This window comes from Neodiprion pinetum, chromosome 6, assembly GCF_021155775.2.
Source record: "Neodiprion pinetum isolate iyNeoPine1 chromosome 6, iyNeoPine1.2, whole genome shotgun sequence".
In the NCBI taxonomy this organism is placed as follows: Eukaryota; Metazoa; Arthropoda; class Insecta; order Hymenoptera; family Diprionidae; genus Neodiprion; species Neodiprion pinetum.
Window position 1 is genome coordinate 2,326,021 of NC_060237.1, and position 25,062 is coordinate 2,351,082.

The 25,062-nt window shown below is 47.0% G+C and overlaps 3 protein-coding genes across 4 annotated transcripts; all 3 read right to left on the bottom strand.

Moving 5' to 3' along the window:
• Positions 1-305: 305 nt before the first annotated feature.
• Positions 306-11,939, bottom strand: Apime-ASTA (allatostatin A). Its single transcript, XM_069136963.1, has 3 exons — positions 11,777-11,939; positions 1,529-1,840; positions 306-1,471 (listed from the first exon to the last, which is right to left on the bottom strand). The coding sequence occupies exons 2-3, from the start codon at positions 1,793-1,795 to the stop codon at positions 1,112-1,114; spliced, it is 627 nt and encodes a 208-aa protein (XP_068993064.1). The 5' UTR covers positions 1,796-1,840; positions 11,777-11,939; the 3' UTR covers positions 306-1,111.
• Positions 11,940-15,202: 3,263 nt separating this feature from the next.
• Positions 15,203-18,279, bottom strand: LOC124221366 (filaggrin-2-like). Its single transcript, XM_046631310.1, has 4 exons — positions 18,154-18,279; positions 16,621-18,090; positions 16,121-16,354; positions 15,203-15,979 (listed from the first exon to the last, which is right to left on the bottom strand). The coding sequence occupies exons 1-4, from the start codon at positions 18,202-18,204 to the stop codon at positions 15,575-15,577; spliced, it is 2,160 nt and encodes a 719-aa protein (XP_046487266.1). The 5' UTR covers positions 18,205-18,279; the 3' UTR covers positions 15,203-15,574.
• Positions 18,280-20,222: 1,943 nt separating this feature from the next.
• On the bottom strand, positions 20,223-21,962 carry LOC124221375 (probable zinc transporter protein DDB_G0282067). Of its 2 annotated transcripts, none has more exons than XM_046631324.1 (5): positions 21,739-21,962; positions 21,451-21,536; positions 20,839-21,072; positions 20,615-20,758; positions 20,223-20,541 (listed from the first exon to the last, which is right to left on the bottom strand). In XM_046631324.1, the coding sequence occupies exons 1-5, from the start codon at positions 21,875-21,877 to the stop codon at positions 20,371-20,373; spliced, it is 774 nt and encodes a 257-aa protein (XP_046487280.1). In that variant the 5' UTR covers positions 21,878-21,962; the 3' UTR covers positions 20,223-20,370. The 2 variants fall into 2 exon arrangements, with proteins under 2 accessions (XP_046487280.1, XP_046487279.1); XM_046631323.1 differs by having other exon boundaries at positions 21,733-21,962.
• Positions 21,963-25,062: the final 3,100 nt, after the last annotated feature.

Here is a 25,062-nt window from a genome sequence, read left to right on the forward strand (position 1 = left end):
CGTCGTCGCGTCTGATCCCATGGGAGACGATGTACGCCTCTCTCGGTGATAACAAATTGGAAAAATAGTGACTCGGCAGCAGCTGCTGCGTGCATACACGTCTCTATGTGTTTGTACACGTATGACACGTGTCGGGCTAGTTCATTGCTGGGTTCAATACGCACCTATCGTTAAAGTGGAGTGACTTTCGAGCGAAAATCACTTAACGACGGGGCAGAAGGTTGACAATACGATGGCGACGACGATATTGTCGGATTTCTTGTATATAATGATCGTATTGTCGATCGATGAAATCATCACGAGGATTACAGATAGCCGCTTTATTAGTTACTCACAGACAGGTTATACACAGGTATAAGTAATTCTTGATCGCTTACTCGTTAAGTTTGTTAAATACTTGTTGTTTATTCTTCGCTGCCACCTCAGGCGGTTGCAAAACGAAAATCATATCACCGCAGGTTAATATTTATATTACCTATTATTTCTCCAAGTATAGTTTACGGTTCTTTTCATTAATATTAATTCTTTTATACACTCAGAGCTTTTACGGGACCCCGCGTTCATATTATATACGTGAGACAAAAAGCAGGGCAGGCCAAGGCAGCAGGGAACACACAAATGTTATAATAATTACATACGATATGCGGGCATTTTCAAAACCGATCTGTCAATATACACTCATAACAGGTAAACATGTACGTGGTACATTACATTACAGGCGATAATGATTAATTCAATTAGCATCATAGAATACGACGTAACGGATCAACGCAAACGCAGGGATCAGTCGCGGTTCGTAAGGACGCGTGGGATAGACGGGACGGGCCTTCGTCGTGGTGGCCGATTTAATTCTCTCTTCCCTTCTCTCACTCTCTCTCTCTCATTCTCTCTCTGTCTCTCTTCGGCGTTGGAACCAGACAAAACAAACAAATCTCCGCCCGTCCATCGCCTGCTTCTTTCCCCAACTGACACCTTGATCCGAATTTTAGAAAAACACGCACCTGCGGGGGCCACGGGGTAAAAAAAAATTCGATCTTACGAGAGGATTTCTGGGACTGCGGTGCAGACGGAGGGGGCAAGGGGGGGATAAAGAGGCGAAGAATCGCGGGGCCTAAGAGGCGAGGGCGATCTGCCGCTGATCCGCCTCTTCATCCCCGCCGAACCGCCGTTTACCGAGACCGAATTTGTACCGTCGACCGAATTCCGCCTCGCTGGGTCGTTTTCCCAATCCGAAATTGAACCGCTGTCCAAAATCGCCCCGCTCCTCCGCCCCCGCGGTTCTTTTTCCAAGACCGAAGCTGTACAGACGGCTCCGTTTGTCCTGGAGGAACTCGTCGAGCGGCTCCCGCAACTCCTCCTCGTAGTCGTCCTCCATCCTGACCTGGTTTCCGTAACTCTCTCCGCGTTTTCCAAGACCGAAGCTGTAAGGTCTCGCCCGCTTTCCCAGCCCGAACGAGTACAGACGTGCTCTCTGAAATTACCGATTACAAGGGGAGTTGTTGCGACAGAGGAGGAATAAGCCGCTCACCTTATCCTCGGGGACGACGCCGCTCGTCGACCACCGCTTCCCCAGACCAAAGTTGTAGATCGGGAGCCTCTTGTACTCGGACACGTAACTGTAGACCCGCTTTTCCGGCCCGCTCTGCAGACCCTCCGAGTCCAAATCCGAGTCGAGGGCCATGCTGCCCGACGAAGGTTGAAGCGGCATCGAGGACGCCGCCTCCTCCATCGTCCAGGACGGACCCACAACGGCCAAGACGCAGGAACACGCCAGCGCCAACGCGACGCTCCTCATTTTTTCACTTGTTTGATTAACGTTATTTGCCCCTGAATTTTTCACCTGAAACACCAATTTGGCGTATTACAATTTGTTAGATTATAAAATGTTTTTGTATATGTATGTACATATATATACACACCAGGGTGTTCAGAATAAAATTATTTGCCATTTTACACGGTGTCATCCCGAAAAAAAATTAGCTCAGGTTAAAAGAAAGGTTCTGTCAAAAGATTAGCGTTCTACGTTACATGAAAGATCGCGCTCAGTTGATTCTTCGCTTTTATAGAATTTTTTTAAATTTACGAAGTATCTTGAATAAAATTTTTTTTATTGCTTATGATTTACGTCGCAAAGAAGACCCACACTTTTAATATGTCTTCAATTTAAGTCTCCCAGTTGATGTTTGAAAAGTGTTTCCGACCATTTTTACATTATTAATTCAATACGTGAAATTTTAATTCGGGAGAATAAGATCCCCGAGATGACATATTTTTGTGTTATTATACGAATCGTGATCTTTGGGTCGAATATGAATGTGTGGAAAGAAATGATAATCGAAGTGCTACAACTTGTTTCTTCGCAAAGTCAAAAAAATGGGAAAAATGAAACGAGCGCCGCGCCATCTTCCACATAACGTAGAACGCTCACCTTTCCACAGAATATTTCTATTAACCGGATACAAACTTTTCCGGGCTTGCGCAACGGTGGAAAATTGTAAATTATTTTTTTCCGAAACATCTCAACGCACATCTATGTTTTCATCGGAGAAAATATTTCTACGGATTCATATAATTATGCTAAGAATTGATTCGCAAAGATGTATCGAAATTCATTAGCGAATTTATCGAGAATGAATAGAGAAAAAATATGTATATTATATACGTTCGAGGCGAAAAATCGACCGGCGACCCTTAATATTCCGCCATGTTTCCGAGGTTTTTAACGCAGGGTCTCCGACGGCAGGTGCGAGCGAGTTTCAGTCCGTTGCCGTTTACCCATTCCCATTTGGTGTCCCGTTAATTGAATCCCCCTGTAGTAATTTAATTATCTAGCCTCGACGCCCACCGTCCGCGCAGCAGTGGTTTCTTAACGACTTTTCGCTCGAGTGGTTTTTGAACCTCTTTGCTCTTTCCCTCTGCAAATATTCCAACAGCCTCGTTCGGGGTGAATAAAATAACACCGCGGTTACCCCTAAACATATTGTTTCAATTTCCCTATTTTATACTAATTGTTGCCAATGCGATTCGCCGCTCGTTGCCGAAGTAAACTTGGCGTATAAAAATCAGAAAGTAGAAAAATTAAACGAGGGCGGTACGTCGCATGTCGGAGCATCCAGACGTTACGACCCTGTAGCACTTAATTTTCCCAGATGAGAGAACGAGAGGACTCCGCGTTTTATGTATATTACACACATAGCTCCGTGTGTAAGTGTGTCGTTATTGGAAATTCGATCCTCGTCCTCGGTATATATTAGGACAGTAAAAAAATGTAATTTTGAAGAAATTTATTACACCGTATCACTTGAACCCGAATATACGTGGTTGGTATTTGACCCAAGGTATAAGAATATCGTGCGGGCATAATGCAGATTATTGTCGCGCATTTGGGTTATCGGATATTATATTATATCACAGGTACCCATATATTACGGTACCTATAGGGTATAATACCCGCGACGCGTAGCGTGGATTCATGCTGATCTAATCAATTACGTTCGTACGTGCTTTAATCCTTAATTTCTTTCCCCGTTTAGCATAACGATTATTCGATTAGTACGTCGAAACTTTAGATACCTATACATGGTTCGATTATTTGAACGAACGAAAAAGGAAAACGAGCCACGAGAACGGGGGATGAAAAATATGAAGGGTACGAAGACAGAACGGGATCGGTGAGCTGAATGGATGAAAGAAAAAAAACCTCTATATGCATTGCCCACTTCAGTCTGCAGCAGCGACCTTATAAGTCGTCGAAAATTCCCCGAACGATCAATCTTGGCCATTGATAAGAGTGGATCTATGGACGCGATATGTCCGCGGGGCGCATAGAGACGCGGTAATACGGACCCTAATTTTCCTATTTTTCCCTTTTACCCGCGTAAATTGGAGCCACGGAGGGTCAAGGCGTGTGTGCGAGGAACACGTGTAGGAGGAAGACATCGGTGAATGGGCAGAGTCTAATAAGCAAAGCCTGGAGATAAGACGTCCGCCGGCCGGTTGCAGGGGATAAGCGAGGGATGATTAATGGCTTCGTGCATCACGGATGGATGCTGTGTAATGTAATTCCCGCTAAGGCTTAATCACTGTACCCGGTACGTGAAAACGGAATTGAGAAAATTGATGAAAGAAGAGTGATCCCGGGAATTGAACGGATTATAGATATATGATACACGCCACGATCTGTATTTACGGAAAAGATTCCGACGAAGGATCGCAAATCCGCGGAGATGCCATTTCGGCATATTCTCGTGTGGGCTGATGTGTATAATACACGCACACGATATGCTCAAATATACCTAGAATATTTGTCCTCGGCTCAGCCCTGCGGTCTACAGACGGCATCTCGGATGACATTTTGGTAAAATCTTTCTCTCGATGTATTGTGAAATTGCGTCCGTACGAACAACAGTTTTCGGATAAAGGTCTAGCGGATTCTTCTCTTTTCTTGTACCGAATAATACGCCGAGCTGAAGAGGATTCGCGGTGAGAATGGTTGGAGAGAAAATTTTTAGTCGATATAGCGAAAAAATAACATGTTCCCGGATCAATTTTCTATCTAATTCCTAATCGACTTTCGTTGTGAGTATTAAATGCCCAATATCGTTGGAAACTTTTTATTTTTAATTAATGTTTTCGCACAATGAGCCAGCCGCTCCTCAGTTTTAATACGATACAATATAAAGGAGCCGATCTGATATTTTCGATGAAAAAACACCCCCTGTAGCCTGTATATATTGTATAAAACCAACGTATATACGACACTGTAAACTAATTATTATATACTTATCTCGAAGATCTACTCTATTATATTTCATTTACACCGGTGCAAAAGTTTGAAGCGACGTAATCGCCGGGGGAAAAAAAAACGATCTCATAATCATTTTCTCATCGCTTATACTCCAGGTGCAACCAAGATTCTTTTTCGTCATTTTTTTTTTCCCACGAAGGTAATGAAAAATTGTCTCTCTAAAACGATAGGCGTTCAGGAATAATCATTCGAGCTATATAGGCAGTAAATTTTTTCTTCCTGTATACAGCCCAGCTCGAGATTATACAATTTTATCGTCGCAGTACAGATTTCACTTTGAATTTATAATAGTCTCGTTTTTCAATAAATTATAAATAATCTACAGCGGCCTGCATACGGTCCGATATATTCACCGAGTGTAATATTCCTCTCTCGCGACGCTATTTCCACAGCTAGAAATCGCGGGGACGGAAAGTTCTGGCGCAAGGTTGCCCAGGGATTCGGACGCAATTTACATTCCCAGAGCGGAATGGGTCAGCGTCGGAAAAAGGTTGGTGGAAAATTAAAACGATGATTTCGTTTGAGAAAAATTAACGAGAAATGAGCCGCCGGTTTGAAAGGAGGGGGGGATCGTCTTCGTCCGGTCGGAATCTCCGCGTGCGGGAGTAATTTAGCGGGGGCGAAAAACCGGAAGGCTAGAGAGAGAGAGAGCGAGAGAGAGAGAGAGAGAGAGAGAAGGGGAAAGAGAGGGTGGCGAATTTCCCCGGGCCGCGCGAAATGCGGAATGGGAAATCTCGACGACGGTCGGCAACAGGTGCCGCAACGCTTGGCGTCCCGACGCCTCGTGGCTGGCAGGCGGCGGCGTTTAATTCGCGCGTTGCGTCGCGAAGCCGCTTCGCGAGATTAGCGAGCCCCGCTTGCGATTCGCAATTCTTATTCGCAATCGCCGGCGGTGTCCTGCCGAGGCGAGATTACGCCCAGCATCCTTCTCACCACCCCCTCCAGCCCCGGTAATTAACCTCGGATGCCAGACGGACCCCGGATTATGCGACTTGAACCTCACCCTAGTCGGTGGGGGCGAAGCTTCGCCGTCTCCGCAGATACCGAGATAAGGATTTCGCTTTCGGGCCCTGGAAAAATCCCTGGAAAGATCCAGCCGGCCCCTTGGGCGTCAAACTTCGCGAGATTGAGGCAGGAAATTTAAGGATTAATTTATATTGCATTTTTCATTTTTTCAATTTTTTTTTTTTATCTCACATTTGCATGATCAGAAACTTGGGTACAAGCGAAGAATAAAAACGTCTGATCGACGGAGAATTTATAATTATTGACTCGAGGCGTTGAATAAGTATAATAATAACGATAATAAACTAGGTGTTCGAAAAGTGCACGAGGGAATTTTTTCCCTGAAAAAGGTTCTTCTTACACGAAACGCGCAATAATATTTATGAATAAACCGAGGGTCGGAGCTGTATGTTTACGTTTGCTAGAGGGGTTGAGAAACAATTTTCGAAGAACAATACCGTACCTGTCGAATAAAATTCATACGAGTTTCAGTTCAGTTTCAGATAGCTACAGAGTCGTTCCAACTATTATATCCCATACATATCGTAATTTTCTTCCCAATTAACCCGCCGCTGTATCCACGCTGTGAAGTTACAAGGTGAGGCCGCATTCATCACCGTACTATGTAAATTAAGAAAAATGAATCTACAGTAAGTAGCCTGTACTTATCTAACAACACGAATCTTGATGATATTCGTCGAGAATGTACGTTCACCGCATGTACACGTATAAAGCGTAAACAGCTCGAGGTTTATTATATCTGTTTTCACCTCGTTCTCCGCGATTTCCTTCCGCACCTTCACACCCATCGGTGGAGGTTTAATCAAGAAGATTGGTTCTACTGCCTTGTTTATCCGAAATCGCGTAGGTATCTGCCTTCCGCACGCAACGAGCGAGTGTTTCGTGATTTCAAAGGGCCCGCCGTTAAAAAACCACCTTTCAATAACAAACGGAATCAACGTTATTACCGGTTCATTGATCGACGCTTTCGTTGGAGCTTGAAAATTGTCGTCGCAATTGAATGGATGAGAGAGATACAACCGGCCGAGCTGAGAATTATGCCGCGGACGAAACTGCGCCGGGGATTCAACCGGCACTTGAAATTTCACGAGGCGGAGGCGACGGGGGTGGAGGTTAACCGGATATTGGGGTGAGTTCTCGGAGCTTGCATCCTCAACGAAGCTGCGCTTATATAACTTTTCCAAGCCGGAGGAATCTGCCTTACTTATTATAATGTCCCGGAGGTGTGTATAAGCGGGCGAACGCTGCGGGATAATTTAACGACGCGAGACAGAGAGAGAGAGAGAGAGAGAGAGAGAGAGAGAGAGAGAGAGAGAGAGAGAGAGAGAGAGAGAGAGAGAGAGAGAGAGAGAGATTCCTTCCCGACTCTCCTCGAGAATTTTCACACCTTTACGTACCCGCTGATCCGGTCGTTCCGGCTGGAACTCGCGGAAGAAACGCGAAACGCGAAACGCCTTTATTACGCCACGTCTGTACGTCTGATCTAGCTATGCGCGGATGGGTGTATGTATAGCCATGCAACCGAGGTTCGCTCGGTTTATCGTCACTGTCATTACCGAGTAGGACACCCACCGCTGTTCTTGTTGTCGTTACTGTTATTACTTTGGTCGTCGTTTCCAACGGCGTTATTGCACGACCCGCGAAATCCGGCGGCGAGTAACGAACGGACCGAACGGTTAGGTCATTTTTCTAATTCGTCGTTTGATTGCTATCATGACATAATGGGCGATGCACGCTGGGCGGGAAATGATTGTGTGGATTATTGGGGGAAACCATTTCTTGGGTGATATACGCGCTTGGACTTTACGTCAAAAACCTACGTAACTGTAAGAGAGACTGATAGTTTAGGAGGAATTAATTAGCGAAGTGACTTTTTGAAAACGTTGCTCCCGTGGCTGCTGAGTGTGCAACGGGGCTTTGAAACGTTGGGAAAAATATCGTGAGATGAAAAAGTAGACGGAGAAGGAAGGAGAGAAACGAAAGGGTAAGAGAGTAAAAAGACGCGTGCAAAGCAGAATATAATAGAGAGCTCTTCCGAGGTTACGTGAACGGAGGTAGACCTCCCCTGAGGACGTATACGCTGCGGGAAAAAAAATGGTTTTTTTTTTTTTTTTAATATTTTTTATTGCTATTCGTTTTGGATCCCTTTTTAAATATCTTTTCTTGTTTGTCGGTACTCTCTTGTGGCCCCCGACTCGTTGCAACGGAGCTGTTTGGATCTGTACGAAGAAAAACCAATTAAGTTGACTGCACTCGCGTATATACTGCGATATAACACAAGGCACGTACCTACGAACGCACACCCGTAACGCATAACGCAAGAATGAAAATGGGAAACGTGGAAACGTGGAATCGTTACAGCAAATAAGGAAAAATTATACACGAGTGCGGTGGATATGAAAACGTCAGTGCCGGTAACGAATGATTAATTGCACGAAGCGTTCAAACAGCGATGCGCGACACTTTCGAACGATATATGACGAATCGAGCGACGAGGCACTTTGATTGAGCGAATTGAAGCGAAAATCATTTTATTTGTCGTTGATTCGCGTAGCTGAATCGCTGTGGCTCGGCCGGCGGAAAAGCTCTGTTGAAATATTATTTGCGGTAGGAACTGAGGATCGTGAGAGGGTGGATTCGGTTTTGAAGTCACCGCGAATGAATCCGGGGGGAATAAGATGAGGCTATTCAAGATTTCGCCTCGTCGAGTGTTTCACACGGGCCGGATATCTCGGGCAATCTTCTGGGGTATGTTTTGTTGATTTTCCCGGTGATTGGTTCTCTTGTCAGAAAAATATCAGGCAGGACTATTGACTTTTTCTCAATAAATTGGTTACACGCAAGTTTCGCCGGGGTTTATGTAATTTTATACCCGCTGTCGTTTAATGAGAATATCGATATTCAGGGAGGCGGAAGATTTCGTATCGATAGTAGCGAACCTGTACTCCGAATGTCTTGGTAAGTTCTCCGAAGACATTGCGAATTAACTGATGTACAGAAAAATAGACCAAAACAAAAAAAAGAAAAATAGCTTGAACAATCTCGTTACTCCAGAGAGAAAGAGAGAGAAAGAGAGTCGAGACTTCTTGCAAAGGAATACCCTGCGTGTGTTTTTGCTATCGAAGAAGCCGTGCCAAGTGTGCGTCGAGGGAAGTGAAGAAAAATAAAAAAAAAAAAAAATGAAAGAAAGTAAGCAAGAAACAATAACGGGTGGTGGGCCCCGATGGAAGAGAGCAATGAAATAAAACGGGGTTACAGGAAGATACGTATAAGGTATACGTATACATGTAAGGTGTCCGCCTATATACAGTGTAATAAAATAAAAATTACGAACAAGCCGATGGAGAGGATCTACGCGGCGTATTTTTTCCTGTTTATTATCGTTATACTCCGCGTTTCCTCTCGAGTCCGCATTTCCCGCGTAGAGTTGGTTTTCCACGGGGATGCATAGCCGCCCATTTAGCCGTGACAAAGCGTCGATCTTCCGTGATCAGTGATCGGAGAGCGGACAACAGCTGCTCTTGATCACCGGTAAACTTCGTGACAAACCCCCCGCCTCGGGGCTTACGAATTAGTCCCGAAATTGAATAAGCCGAGAGATCGAGCCGCGACGTCATCCCGGCTCTAATAGTCCCGAAAACTTGCCGAGGCTGGATGAAAATCGCGAGGCGTCGTCGCGACGAGGAGGACGTCACTCGTTCCACTCTGCCGAACGAACGTCACTCAGCCGACGCCAAGATGACGGATGAGAGTCCGTCGCTGACGCTGATCCTTCGGCAACGGTAGAATTGCCAGCTGAAAATTTTCTCCGAGGAACACGAATTTCGAGGTATTAACGCAACCGCGGAATCTCCCTGCACGCCATGTCCCGCGATATTGCCGAAATTCCTGGAGAAATATTCACCTTTCCTTTTCCTCTCTTTATTCACGCAATTTTATTTTATAACAATTTTAGCGACAGTTGTGCTTTTTTCGATCGTAAAATGTTTTTGGCATTTTTCACGCACTTTGTATTTCCTATCGTCCGTTTGCCTGGGATTTTTCATTTTCTTTCACCGCTTCGTTCAGCGTTTTTTCAACTGCATACGTTTATCTAATTCCTAACGTCTTCGTAAGCTTAATTTATTTGGTCATTCAAACTCTGAAGGTTCAATTTGTTACTCCTTCTGTGTTTCTAATGAAATTCGAGAATGGCGAAGGACCCTTAATTTAAAGATATACAGAGTATATGTTTAACTTGAATGATTCAAACCGTTGAAGAATATTAAGGAAAAACGTTAAATTATTCGCCAGGTCTCTGATAATTAGCTGTTACGTAATCGCAATTTTAGGCGACCAATTTCCCTGTCACACTAATGGCTGATCCGGTTGACGGATGGTGCCATTTTTCAGAACCCCACAGTCGGTGGAATCCCCGATATTCGTCGCAAACGCGACACGAGTCTCTGGTTTGTTTGTTATATTTTTGGCAAAATGAATTTTCGTAAATTTAATTTTCCACGCGCAGAGAAAAGCTCGGCGCGTCGCGCGTACGCGCCATACCGATTCCTATCCCCTTTTCAAATTTCCACACACACTCTCCATCAGAAATTTGCCACAAACTAAGAGGACGGAATTTCGCATCGTCTGCTAGTCGAGATGTCAGTCGCTGTGACGCTTCGCTGTTTCGCGATATTCCGAAGGGTTGAATTAACGAGGGGTGAAAATACTTGCTCAGCATAGCGTTGATGGGAATCTTGCACTTGTAAGCAGGAAGAACAAGTTAGCGCGGTTTTCCTTAGATTCCCTTCGTTTTCCCGAGTCTTGGAAATAAAAGATCGAGCCGATTCCTGTGGTTCGAGTCGTGAAATTCAAAGATAAAGAAAGAAGAACGCGTTTCTTTTCCGCCTAGGAACGACTCGGACGACTGGGAAGGGACAAGGTATGCAGGGATAGAATCGAAAACAGACGCCTAGCTCAGGCCACGAATATCAATTTTCTACGGAGGTACGATTCTCTGTCATGTAAAATACAACCGCGTACTTATTATCGTACAAAAGTATTATTTGTGATGGAATGACACACATTTTTCAAAATTTTCTTCCTAAAAATCTCACCCGTGAAAGTTTTTTTCTATACCTGTCTTACGATTTCTAAACGAAAAATATGAAATAATTGTAAAAATTCTTATAGATAAGTATTTGTAATTTAGGAAATTCCGGAGTCGCGTTACGGGTTACGGCATATTCGTTGCGAATAGTTTATTATACCCTTACAAGCGGAACAAGCTACAACCCCTAAGCCATAATCCGCGTGTACAAAGGCAGTAAAAAAGTCAGGCACGCGAGCGCTTTGCCTCGAAGGATGAGGAGGCGGCTTGTCAAAGAGGCTCGACTAAGGAAAGGCCGGGAGTTTTCGGCTGACATCGGTATCGTTCCACGCCCGGTGATCCTAAGCCTCGATAATAACGTGCGGCTAATAACGAAATAAGCAGGGTTACAGAGCGGCTACGCGGCTGGAATGAATACCCAGATTATACCCCGTAAATCCTCAATCTTTCCTCGTCTTGATCCGTTCTCTCCTCAAACACCAGGAGGAGTTGCGGATACACAGCGAGATTTTCCCCGCCACTTTTATACACCTCATCCCGATATTATCTTTCATGCTGCAGGCGGGTGTGACATATATGTATACATACATATACATATATATATTGTGTTACATGATATAGAAGCGGACGATTCGATCTGCCTATTGTCTCAAGTGAAATTCTAGATCATTGGCTGTAGGTGGAGGGCGAATAAAATGAGAGCCTTGTATCAGTCGTCAAAGCTCTGCGTCGGGGAGGGAAATCGTTTCTTCGCCGCGAAGGCGTTTCTATTTCGATCCCTCAAAAAGCGCGAGATTTTATAATAACGAATGAGACGAAATTTCCTGCGGTTATTTCCCGAAGGAGAGACTCACCCGCCTCGCGCTCAATCTTCACTCTTCCCGGATCTCAGTGGCTTCCAGATCTCTTCGTTCCTCCTCAGTGATCGACGCTTTGATAAAAGCTACTCGCCTGCCTTCGTACTTACTTCCCGATTCACAAGCACAAAAAAAACCGGCACGCACGTTGCAGTCGGCGTGAGAGTGACGGCGAGGGCGTCGCGGCGCCCTCCTATATAACGAAGTTGAACCCCGCGCTCGCCGCCGTAGCCGTCGACGCCGCCGTCGCGACGCATGACGATATACACACCGAGAGCTTCTCGTCTCCGCGGGCCAATTGCAAAACTTCTCGGGGATGCGGTCGGTTTGTAACCGCGTCTCGGGAAGTCGAGAGATGCGACAAGCCTGCGCCGATAATGAAAGGCTAATTAATCGGGAACGACGCGGCTCGGTGTTTTGTGCTCGATGGTTTAATATCCGATCATCGAATCGTTCCCTTTGACATCCCGATCGTAAGCCCGCGAACTCCTCGAATTCTGTTTCGTCTTTTACGGGACGACGCCGCACGCCGCACGCTGTGAATGTTACGCTCCGATACGGGACGCGTTAATTAAATTCGCGTCTTGTGACGCAGGAGCGTACGAAGCTGCGGGATGCACAGGGAGAGTCGTTTTAGTTTTATTTTTATACCTCGACATCCGAACTTTAGGGTTTTAACCCGTAAAACCAATTTTTTAACCCTCTCTACTCGTCATGACGCCGTAAAAATGAATGGGCACTTCACCGTATTAGGGTACCTATGCGGCGGCGTCCCATTATACGAATGGGAGGTGGGGAAATTTTGAAAAAAAAAAAAAAAACAATTCCAAAACGTTACACGCATACGCGACGAGTCCTCCGAGAATGGATCTCTCGATGAAAATGTCCGATGTGATTAAAAAAAAAAAAATGTTGTTTTCAACTCTAAAAGCTCGCAGGGTGTCGACTTCGCTTTATGGGCACGGAATATAACGAAACGCCAATGCAATTTATTTTCAGATTCGAGTCGATACGCAAGTCGTGCGTAGTTATAGCTAGACGATTAGTACTTGAAAGTTTCTACAAATTCTAAAGACAAAGGAATCGTTGTTGTCTTTATAGTGAAGATTGTTCGAAATTTGCGTTAACTAAATCGAGGCGAACGGTGAATAATGCGGGTTGTTATCAAAACCTCAAATTGTACGTTCTGACGAGCGGAATAAGTGCCGGTATTACGAAATAGCAATACGAAATATACGTCACTCTCGATTACTGTCGAAAACTGCTTGTAATCGCCTGAAGGCAGCCTTAATAAACCAGTGGAGCGAATTGTATTTTAATTAACGTCAACATCCGTAATATGCCAGGCCTCGGAGATCAAACACAGATGTAATATTGAAATGTACGGTGACGAATTGAAAATTACAGTCGTTACCTCATTTTGACGTCCCAATTATTGCGAACACCTTGGAGGTTATATTTTTTGGCGAAATATTTTCAATATACATATAAGCACGTGTTGGTCTCGCTGAAAAGTGAAAATTTAGTACAATTTTTGCTTCTGTATCCGTTAGATTTGGCGAAAATCCTTTTGCGCCACCTGGCCCTTATCCAGGAGAGTTGAAAAAGGAAGGAGAAGAAAAAAAAACTGTGATTCAATCTGTCGCGTCTTAATAACCACTCGGAGTTGTGACTAGGTAGTTAGCTGAGGAAACGGTGATTATGATATAATTTTCTTCCTCCACGATCGAAGCGTCCGTATCCTTAACGCTTTTCGGAAAATCAACGTTTCATTAGAAAGCGGAAGTGAAAGTTGAGGAAAATTAACGCCAAGCTTACGCAACCTTCAGCAGTGTACGTGAACACAAAACCACCTTTGCGGGGTATCGGATGGGTCGAAAGTTGTGTTACCCGGTGGTCGTATTCTCTAGCTTTTCATGCCGTCGCGATGTCTCGGCTTACGTAACGTCACTTTGTCATTGCTGAAGGAACGGAGGTCGAAAAGACGCGTGTCTTCGTGTCGAGAATACTAACGCATGTCGCTACGCACCGCGCAGCTGGTACATCAGAGGGAACGAATTTTAGTCCGAGTTCGTTGGACGATATGCGAATTATCCTGTAGCTGGTGCTTGCAATTAGCCTGTTGCGTTGGCTGGGTGACTACAAGGACCACTCTGGACTACGACTCTTGGGATCTCAGCTCGAGTTACGCACCCGGTAGAATTGACTGAATTCCATTTAAACCGCTAATAAGCCGCTCGGTTACCTAGATGTATTATACAGAGCGCTGTACGGATCGCTTGATCTTTCCATCCAACAATCCTTTGAGACGAACCGTCCCACGCGTGCAAGATTGCATAAATCGAGGCATTCGGAGAGCGGAAGTGCTTTGTCCCGAGTGGTAAATGGTACGGAATCGAATGTTTGTATCGTCACCGAAAACTGATTTTGACGATGACTGCCAATCTTCCTGCAACTCGATGCAGCGATTCTTTCCTCGGACGAAAGTGAAAATTTTCTACTACCTACCCGGAGAGCATGTGGTGCCCCTTATCCACGCCTCGTCAGCCCCGGACTGCGTGCGGCGAACGATTTGCGAATTCGGATCGTAAACGAGCCGTAAAGGAGCCGGCTGAGGACATTATCGGGTGTCCAGGTAGCCTCGACCCGGAATGAGCTGGTTTCGTACGTGCCCGCGAAACCTGGTAGAAGGAGGAACAATATAAGATCGGAACTGCCTCGTCGTTACGCCGGGACATTCGCCTCGTTCATGGTCGATCAAATTCAACCATGTATGCACTAACGGCTTACACGTTATCCGCAGTCGCTCGCACGCTCCTCCGCCTCCAGAAATCCTGAGAAAGGGGGAAAGAAGGGACACTTTACGGTCAATCACAACGAGTGCGAGAGCTCTCCGGCAACTCCTCCACTCGCCAAGGGAAGGGGGAGAAAAAGGCAGAACCCACCTCGGCTCATGGTTGCTACAGATTAGGTACCTTCCACTTCTGGGGCTTGTTTGCTGGGCTTTTTTCCGACTCCCGCAGGAGGATCCGGAGTACGTGCCGATCGGGTGACCGGACTGCAGGATCCCACGGAGATCAGCGAGATGAGTTCCACGAACCATCGTCCGAGGGCATATCGGAGAATACTCGCGTTATTATCATCCACTGGGTGTAAATCACGCGTCCGATACCCTGGCGATACGTGGTGTCGGCTGCACAGGTGTCACCGACGAACCGAGGGACGGATAAGCCCGGTAATCCGGGGGGACCAGAGTCCGGGACTCGATTAAAAATGCTTCATAAATCGCTCGCCATTCTCCGGAGATAATCACGCCGGCAACGAGGTGCTAATAACAGGTCGTGTAAGCCGCCTCCTTGCTGGGAGCACGCGGTTCGCGACTGGGGAGATGGGTATGTGGACTCTGACAACACCGATAGGCGATCAACGATTAACAATTCAACTAGCCATATATTAGACGTCATAATAACATTGGGGTGGTGCAGTCAGTGTGTGTATGATACATGTGTGATACTGTATACGTGTTATGTACGCGTTACGTGAGGACCGTCGACACCGTCGCCCATTTTCGTCCAGCCGACATTTAAATCCTCGAGCTTCGACTTGGTGTTCACACGTAGGAAAATCGGCGACAAGATGATAGAAAGAAACGGTGCCGAAGCAGCTTTCAACACTCGAACCAATCCGTTCAGTCCGACGATTCGATGCCTCTTCGTAGTCAATCTCTCCTGATCACTTCAGGCTTCTTACTGAATTCGATTATGGGATTAATAATTTTTCGGATCACGGTGATCCTCAGTGGTGACCACCGCCACCCTCCTTCTTTCCACCGCCTCCCTCCTTCTTGCCACCGTCTCCCTCCTTTTTTCCACCGCCGCCTCCGGCCCCGTCGTCACCCTTTTTGAAAGCCCATTTTTTCGCTTCCTCGTGGGACTCTTTCTTGCCAAACTTGTCGTCGTGTTTGTGGTGGGCCTCGTGCCCGTCGGCCTGTTTGTGTCCCTTGTCCTCGTGGTAATGATGGCCCTTGTCGTGTTTGTGCTCTTTGCCGTGTTTCACTTCGTGCTCACCGGCGTCGAGATGGGAAGACTTTTCGTGGCCTCCCTTTTTCGAGTCGTGCTCATGATGGAATTCACCGTGCTTCTCGCTGCCTCCATCCTCGTGGAACTCGTCGAAGAATTCCGTTTTTTTCTCGTACTCGTCCTGCAATACGGAAGTGTTCATCAGTAGTGGATCGCGTTAGGTTCGTAAAAATTTACAACTTGATCATTTTTCCAGAGACGCCGAAACGTGTTCCTAGATTGTTATAAACTCTTCTGAATCGTTTGCGAAAGCACGACCTACCTTCTTGTGGATAGAATGCTCCCCTTTCGTACTGTGTCCCTTTTGATGCTCGCCCTTCTCGCCAAAGTTCGCTTCTTTGACTCCCTTTTCACCGTGGTGATGCTCCCCGTGGTATCCACTCTCCGCGTGGTGCTTCTTTTCGTCACCCTTTTTCTCGGCATAATGACCGCTGTGCTTTTCTTTGTCGTGGTAACCTTTCTCCCCCTTGTCGTACTCGTGGTGCCCTTTGTAGTTCTGTCGCGAATAAACAAAGGCGCGGTTAGTTTTGTGGCTTCTCGGTCACTGTCAAAGTTCAGACTTTAGTACCGAGCGCCCATCAGTAGTATTACTTTGTTCGAGTGGAACCTGAATTGATTCACCTCTATTTCATCAATCGACTTTAAGTTTGTACAGTATGCGCTCTCTGCCGTTACAGGAAATTCGCAACAATGACTTTGTTTATAAAAAAAATGATAAAACGTCACAGACTTTTACTGTATTTTAGATATTTTTACAATTACCTTTTCTCCCGATTGACCGTGGGATTCGTGATGATGGTCTTTGTGCTCTTCGCCACCCCCCTTTTCGAATTTATGATCACCTTCACCTCCTCCACCACCGCCATGTCCTCCTCCGCCACCTCCACCATGTCCTCCGCCACCTTTACCTCCGCCATGACCATCGTGTCCTCCGCCATGTCCACCTCCACCATGTCCTCCGCCTCCTTTGCCTCCGCCATGTCCACCATGTCCTCCGCCGCCTTTACCTCCGCCATGACCATCGTGTCCTCCGCCATGTCCACCTCCACCATGTCCTCCGCCTCCTTTGCCTCCGCCATGTCCACCATGTCCTCCGCCGCCCCCTTTCGGGACTTTGTGGGTATTTTCATGAACCTTATAATTTTCAGCTTGCATTTCTTCTTCACTGTCGTCAGCGCCTGCATAGCTATATCCTAGATGCTCAACATTGGCCGAATCGCTGGTGTCCTCCATCGGAGTCTCATTGACAGTGTCGGTAGCAGTGGAATCGCTACTTTCGTTCTCTAATCGTCCCTTGTTGGTTTCACTCTCCCCTTGATTATCAAGATCAATTTGTAGCTTGGTGAAACTTTCCGTGGTCTGAGAGATCTCGTCACGATGCCGAACTGTACCTCTGGGTACGAACGGCGTAACGGTTGCCTGTATCGCGTCATTGGAAGCAGCATTGTGCAGAAGTGGTATCGAAGTGTGCCCGTAGGAATTTGCGGCCAAGGTGTACCCTGCCAAGGTATGAGGATTAAGCTCGGTAACAAGATTCTTCAGCTGCGGTAGTGCGGTCGTCGTTCGGATCACCGAATCGCGGAGCGTCGGGCTGGACCTGGGTAATCCGAGATACTGATTCATGTTGAAGGGGCTCGGTTGCTCCCTCGGAGCGACTCGACGGCGTTGTCCCGGCGTCGCATCCTCGGTTGAATACCGTCTGGATAAGGTGGACGGTGCCGGATGCACGAGATCGTTGATTCGAGGAGCGGTAGCGACCGAGACCAAGGACGATGCCTCGTCGATCATGGCGGCGTTGTTCTGTTTCTTGGACTTCCGCATCCTCCTGGCTATCGGTTTCGACGCACTTTCAACGACATCGGGATTCAACGTAGTCATTAATTGACGGGTAGGGGATTCAGTGGGAGACGGGAGCCTCCGCTGGACTCTCATGCTCGGCATTCGTTGTGGCTCGTAGGCAACTGTCGTAGTGACATCCGGCCGAACGGTGGCGTGAGTTCGCGTAGTTTTAATTTGGCGAACTGGCGTTACGGTAGGAGATGCGATCCTCCGTTGTATTCTTGTGCTGTACATCCGCTGCGGCTCGAAGGCAACTGACGTAGTGACTGCCGGTTGATTCGTGGTACTGGGAATCTTAACGGTCCGCGTCGTCGATCGCCTTCTGGACTGCGCGTACGCTGGATCAAGGCAATGGCTTTGGGCTCCCGAAGAGCCAACGCATCCTGTCAAGACCTGGAAATAGGGATTTAGTGATCGGGCTCTGCCGGCCTCGCAAGTTTAGCCGAAGTCGCTTACCGTGATGGCCAAGATGCCCAGGAGCGCAGACCGATGCGGCAGCGTCCGCATCTTCGTTATGGGTTTGGGTCCTTGTGAGTGACAGCGTAGACTGACCTCTCGCGCTGTATCGCACACCCAGTTATACTCCAGCGTCTGACTGTTGGTCCTATCCAAACTGAGGGAATGATAAGACAATTTTCCACCGATTAACTATCGCCGACCCTCCCCCCCGCGGCTTGTTGTCCTCCTACTCCTTCTCCTCCCCTTCGCTGCTTCCTCCTTTCTCTTAAAACAGCTCGTGCCGGTCGTCCTGTGGACAAATACAATTGTCGTCGGTTGCACAAGAAGGCGGTCGGTCGCTCTCACTCTCGCTCTCAAGATTATTGCAGAAGGTATGATTGATTATGGTCAGTGTCCCTGGTTAGACGTGCAGGTTTTACGCGTTTTCGTGTGGCGAGTAGTCTGCCTCATCAATTGCTACCTTCGCAAAATGCCGTTCAATTCAACGTTACTCATGCAAGGTGGGAGAAAAACCTTGGTAAAAACGCTTCCGTTACTAGTTTTCGATCCAAATTTGTCACCCCCAAGTCTTTGCCTTGGACATTTGGACATTTATCCTAATCATTCTGTCCAGCCCACTTCGATTACCCAAGATCCTCGACTTCTGGAGCGTGACTCTGGTTTCGGTTGAGGATTATACCCCGAGGTGACAAATTTATACTTTCTCATCTCCTCACGGTTGTTCGCTTACAAAGGCTTACCAATCCAGAGGTTTCGTTTATTCGAATTGCTTCTACCAGACCATGCAGCATCGACTTTTACAATATCGTATTCGTGTCTTTCGAGGACGACGCCTCTTGGTCACATTCTTTGCCTCTTACCTATTCCCAAAATGTTCCTACAAATATTCAATCATTTTCTTTAGGATCCTTGAGTGTTTTTTCCAACTAGACTACGTGCAAACCTCTTTCGGCCACCCATAACTCCGGACTTAACGGAGAGAGTGTTCATTCCATTTGGGTATTACACTCTTGAGCTGTAAAACTAATAATTTTCCATGTAATTGATCGTTTTCGACGGTGTCAAAAGAAATCCTTTATTCAAGCACGTATTCCCTCGAACTGAACAACATGGCAATTCTACGAAAATTACTTCACTTTTTGCTTGAGTATTATAAACCGTCGTTGGATTATATCGCGTTGAAGAGGTAGTAATGCATTGCCCCATGCCACAGTTTACTTGACCGCATCGCAATTTCATTACCGATCGTTATACGGTATTTACCAAATCACCGAATCATTCAACGTAACTAGCATTATACAATATTCAAAGTTGCTCGTGCCACGACAGGATTTGCGCAACGTTTATCGGTCAATATTTTACAAAATTATTGCCACACCAAACTCAGCATCCGGTAGCTCCAGAGCGTAAAACCCGGCACCCGTAATTTGCTGTCCATCGTCACAGCCCGTAATTTCATCGAGGTTCTCGTAATCAAATGCTAAAGTATCTTTGGATCTCGAGAACCTTCCTTAGTACAGCATGCAGAGAGCAAAGTCTCGCACCGATCCAAAATTATCGATCATCTAATGCGAATAATCAAGCACAGAACACACCAGTTTGTTAAAACATTCGCGGACGAACTCAACATCGTCATCTAGCCAAGTTTCGTCAAGCTTGGAATCTGATGCTTTGCGTCTGGTCCACGTACCCGGTGATCCGTTTTGAATATCCCAAAGCAGAAATTCGAAGTAACTAATTACGGTAAGCACCGTCACGAAAGACCGGAAATTACCAAAGATTGCAGCTAAATCGTCAAGAATTACATGTGCAACAGGTGAACATTGCACAATTGCGCAGGAGAACTTTCAGAAGCTGGACCGATTTCGGCAACGCTCTCTGCTGTCGATGAGTTTCGATAGAATCTTCGACCGTCCGTGACCAGCAACTAATTCCCTATCAAACAGCGTAGCCTCGCCAGCAGCAAAGCTGCAGAGTAACGCTACGTATTTCAATCGAGTAAATATTCGTTTATAATTTACCTTATAATTCGCCATCGACAGGAATCGTGTGAATGAGCGAAGGTGGACAGGTACAGGCGATTTTTTTAATGTTAAAGTAGAAGTAATTACACACAGTATAAAAAAAAACTTGTACAAGAACGAACTAATGTATGTATTTGGCATCGGTTGTAGGAGATCGTCGATCATGTGACGATGGATCGGCTACCGGGGTTCAGCGACCACTCTTCTTATGGATCCACTTTTTCCCCTCCTCGTGACCGCGCTTCTTCCCGTACTTGGACTCGTCATGATGACTGGAATCGTGACCCTGGGCTTTCTTGTGCCCTTTGTGGTCATCGTGGTGGTGCCCCTTCTCGTGTTTCTTCTTCTTTCCGTGGTGTTCCTGCAAAAAGACAAGCGGGACGATAGGCGTGAAATCGTGAACCGGAAATGGGATCGGCGATCACTCGACATACCTCGTGTTTCGCTCCGTCGTGGTGCCCCTTCTTGTGGTGGCCCCCCTTCTTTCCCTCGTGCTCGTGGTGGTGACCCCCGTGCTTTTCCTGGTTCCCACCCTCGTGGTACTCGTCGTAGAAGTCTTCCTTTTTTTCGTACTCGTCCTGGAATCGAGAGAGCCACGGAATGAGCATAAATCAGGCCTTCTCAGTTTTCATTTAGAGTTCGACGAAGAGATACGTGCTTTTTTGAATATGTTGTGCTCGCCCTTGGTGCTGTGGCCCTTCTGGTGTTTACCGTCCTCGCCAAATTTCGCACCCTTCTCGCCTTTCTCGTCGTGGTGATGCTCCCCGTAGTGGCCGGCTTCGTCGTGCTTCTTCTTCTCGTGTCCACCCTTCTCCGCGTAATGATGCTTGCGCCCCTCCTTGTCGTGGTGGCCTTTTTCACCCTTGTCAAACTCGTGGATGCCTTTGTATCCCTACGGAACAGCAAGAATCGACGTGAGCTCTCATAGTCCGCATCTTTGGTATACTCGATACCCCGAGGGACGGACTGCGCCCCGCGCCTTGTCGCGCCAGATAAAGACGAACTGCCCCCTCGTTTTATCACACTTTCTTTCGCCGGCTCGAAGAACCGCGGGTCGAGAGGGAGATGGAATTCGCTTGCCCTAACAATATACGTTGTTTAACGTCAGCTGTCTAGCGCGCGTACTGTACCCGGCTTATACCGAGATGCCGACACACCCGTACCCCATTAGACACGCGACGCCGCAAGAGAGGAAGAAAAACCGAGGAGAAAGTAGCCTCTGGCTTATGGTCACTGAACGGTATTCGGTTATAATGTATTCAGTACCCACCTTGTTGCTTTTTTCTCCATGCGACTCGTGGTGTTCCTCCTTGTGCTTTTTCCCACCTCCTTCCTCGTGGTGTTTGTTTCCACCCCCTGCGAAAAAAAAACAACGGTCGTGCGTTCAGAACAGGGATTAAAAATTTTCTACCAAATAAACAACGTCGGTGCTGATCACAGCGTCCGAAGAATTCTCGGATTATCGAGAAACGGAAAACCGCGTGAACACTTGTTGCCTCTACATATATATGTATACATATACAAGCTAGAATTGCATGATGTTATCGAGCACCTCCACCTCCATGTTTAGTGGCTTGAACGTCTTGGTCCTCAGTGGTGTACTTGAATTGGATCGGGAGCCGCTTAACCACACGTTTGGCGTCGGGTTGCGGGGCGATGAGGGTCAAGGCGACAACGAGGAAAATGAAGAGGCGCATGGCGCTGGGCTGATGATTCAAGGTCAAGCCGGTCTGTTTCGATCCGCGCAAACCCGGATAGGCTTTAAGGATAACTGAGCGACTTGATGCCGTGTTGGGAACTAATATAACCGCGAAGCAGCCGGGGAACAAGGGGAACGCGAGGAAGGGGACCGGGATCGCTTTTTGTCTGGTACCAAGCCGGATCGGTGGCAACTGGTACCCCGCACGCCGGCTTCTTTTTACCGTCCATCTTTTCCGTACAGAACCTGGACCACCGATGAAATGCCATATCGATTCCGCCACGTTTACTCCAGCTTTCACCCACGCACAAATTTTCCACGAGCACACGGATACATCCACGACAGGCACCGGCGACTGGGCACAAAATAATCCCAGATCGAGGAATGAACGTGCCACGTGTCAGGATCGGCGAGATAGACACGATTTATTCTTGTCCCAGGACATCTTGTGCTCGTAAAAAGTTCTTGAAACGGAAGTTAAATGATCCTGATCCTCGTCCACGTCTACATCTAAATGCGTTATGCCCCCTTTTGAAAAGATTCAATGGCTTTCGGATGCCATTGAGATTACATCTCGTTAGCGGGCTGACTGATTACCTTCCCGACACGAAAAGTGTAGGCGCTGAGTTGATTTTTTTTTTTTTTTTTTAACGTCAGGAGATTCTTTCCACCAAGGACTGGATACGGGCACAGAAAGTGTGCTGTTCTACACGAGGAGGACGATCGTATAAAAGAAGTAGCGGCGTCGGCGGAAAAACGGTAAAACGACGAGGCGGGTATGTATATACGTGTACCGCAGCCTCCGCAATTCGGCTATAATTCGGCCCCCTTAATGGCTTAACTTTACTCCCCGGTTCCGAAACTCTCCGTCATCGTACCGCAATATTTCATCCGACGCCGTAGCTGCTTCGGGGACTCCGGCGGCCTTCCTCCGGGCTGTTAGCTTGCAGCTCCTCGAAATTTTTCACCCAAGAGTCAATAATTGCACGGGACGTGGGCACCGCGGTCCTTTCGCCGACTTTTCATCTCGTTTTCTTCGTTTTCTCCACTCCCGTTATCGCGGTTATTCTCCTCTCCTCGATGATAAGCGGTCCAGTATTATACGCCGGGAATATGAGGCCGTAATAGGGCCTTAAGCGGATAATGCGAATCTCATAAGAATAAATATCCCCCTACCCCCCACCCTTCGACTATAAGGGTACACAGTGGAGACAGCGGGAATGGCGTGGCCAGCCCCAAGTAGGCGAGGAGGCCGGGGAAGCAGAAGCGGTCAAAGCACGTGACGCAGGCCGAACAGAGCCACTGAGCAAACAGCGCTTGGCTAGATAGCCGCGGGGGCGAAGTCTTTCGGCAAACAACTCCCCGATTTTCATCCCCTCTTACTCCCCTTCGGACTACGCAGTTTCACTTTGCGGGGCGTGCTGGCCGTGGAGAGTTTGTCGGTCAGTGACGGCCGCAAGGTCGCTTTGGGCTTTCGTTTCTTCTTTCTTTCTTTCTTTCTTTCTTTCTTTCGTTTCCACCCTTGATTCACCCTGTCTTCATTGTTCCTATAGCGTGTCAGGTAACAGGTAAACGCCTTGTGTCTGCGGCCAAAGACTCGGTCGTCAGAGCTGGAACCACTCTCGCCAGTGTTAAAACCACAGTGAAGGTGAACTGACCGGAGACGATCGGCATGGAAAGGTTGACGACCGGACCAGGACGCGGTTATTCCGAGTACCATGTCATTTCTAAGTCATTCCTAAGTCACCGTTCTTACGCTTCTACCGTAACAACCGCAACAACCGATCTTCGGAGGCTCAGATGGTGTTGAAGTTTGTTTCTGGAGTTGACGTTCAGACAATAATCTCAAGTGGTATTTGACTTGGTAGCATTCGATGGTTGATTGGCACTTCAATACTTGGGGAAAAGTTCTATCAAAAGTCTGAACCAATTTTCGGCTTTCATACATGATCTATCGTGGAACAATTTTGATGAGAAAAGAGGTCTAGACGCCAGACTTTTAGGCTCAAGTTAAACAACTTAGAGCTGAAAAGATAGAGGTATGAAAGCATAAAACTCGCGAAAATGTAGCAGGCAGATGATTATGATGTACTCCATCACCTACAGTTCCCACCTGTTCGATCATCCGCGCAACACTTCCTTACGTTGGTCTCTCTTTTTTCGAGAGACTTCACGTAATAACATTTAAGCTTCGGGTACATACCTGTAAGACTCTCTCGATCGTTCCGTCGTTTTTATTGAATTACTGATCGCCTGTTCCCACGACGCAAAACCGTATGATCGTCACGTGAAAGTACTTTACTTACGTAGGCATTGCTCGACGTTGCGTGTCTGTCGATTATAATCGTACAAAGAATGTTGTTTGCGTATTTTCCAATTTGCTTTGGAGTTTCTGAATCCTGGATATCGCCCGCTGCTTGTTCAATGGTTCGCGTAGTCATCGCAATAGAACGAACACAATCAAACATGAGAAAGCAGAAATGGCCCAATTCAGTGGATCCTTGAATAGAATTACTTCAACCACATAGGAAGCGGCGAAAACATTGAACCTTTGATAAATCGGTTGACTCATTTCCGCGGTGATCGAATATCAAAATGTCACCTCATTGTTGAGTCGCTCATGCGCTATGCAGCGTTACAAAAATTCGTGTCTAAAGACTTAATAATTTGAAGATAACAAGATCGTCGATCGGTATAAAATTTCGGGAATCATCCATGATGTATTGTCATCGCTGCCACAATGCCAACTTTCTAAAAATGAGCCAAAAAACAGCAATGGCGTATTCGACCATTCGAATCACCAGGACTTGACAACGTCAGGCGTCACCGGCGATGAAAATCGCTGAGGAGGCTGCGGTGAATTGATTGGCAATAGACGACGCCAAGATGGTCCCATCTGATAGAGCGACAATTTCGCAATTTCGTTGACCCAGGTGGTGGAGGACGGAGGGAAAGAACGAAGAAAGTTCGGGGAGCAGCCCGAGGTCTCCGGAGGGATTAAACCCCATTACGATCCGCCTTTCTTCTTCCTCTCCTCGTCTTTATCGGCGGTAACCGGTGAGCTCCAAAAGTCCGGTGGTCGATCTATTGTCGCGGTAGCGGATGACGTGGATGATGACGTGTCCGAACGATCGTGACTCCAAGAAACGGGGTGAAAAAATCTCGACCTTGGTGCAGCCGCGG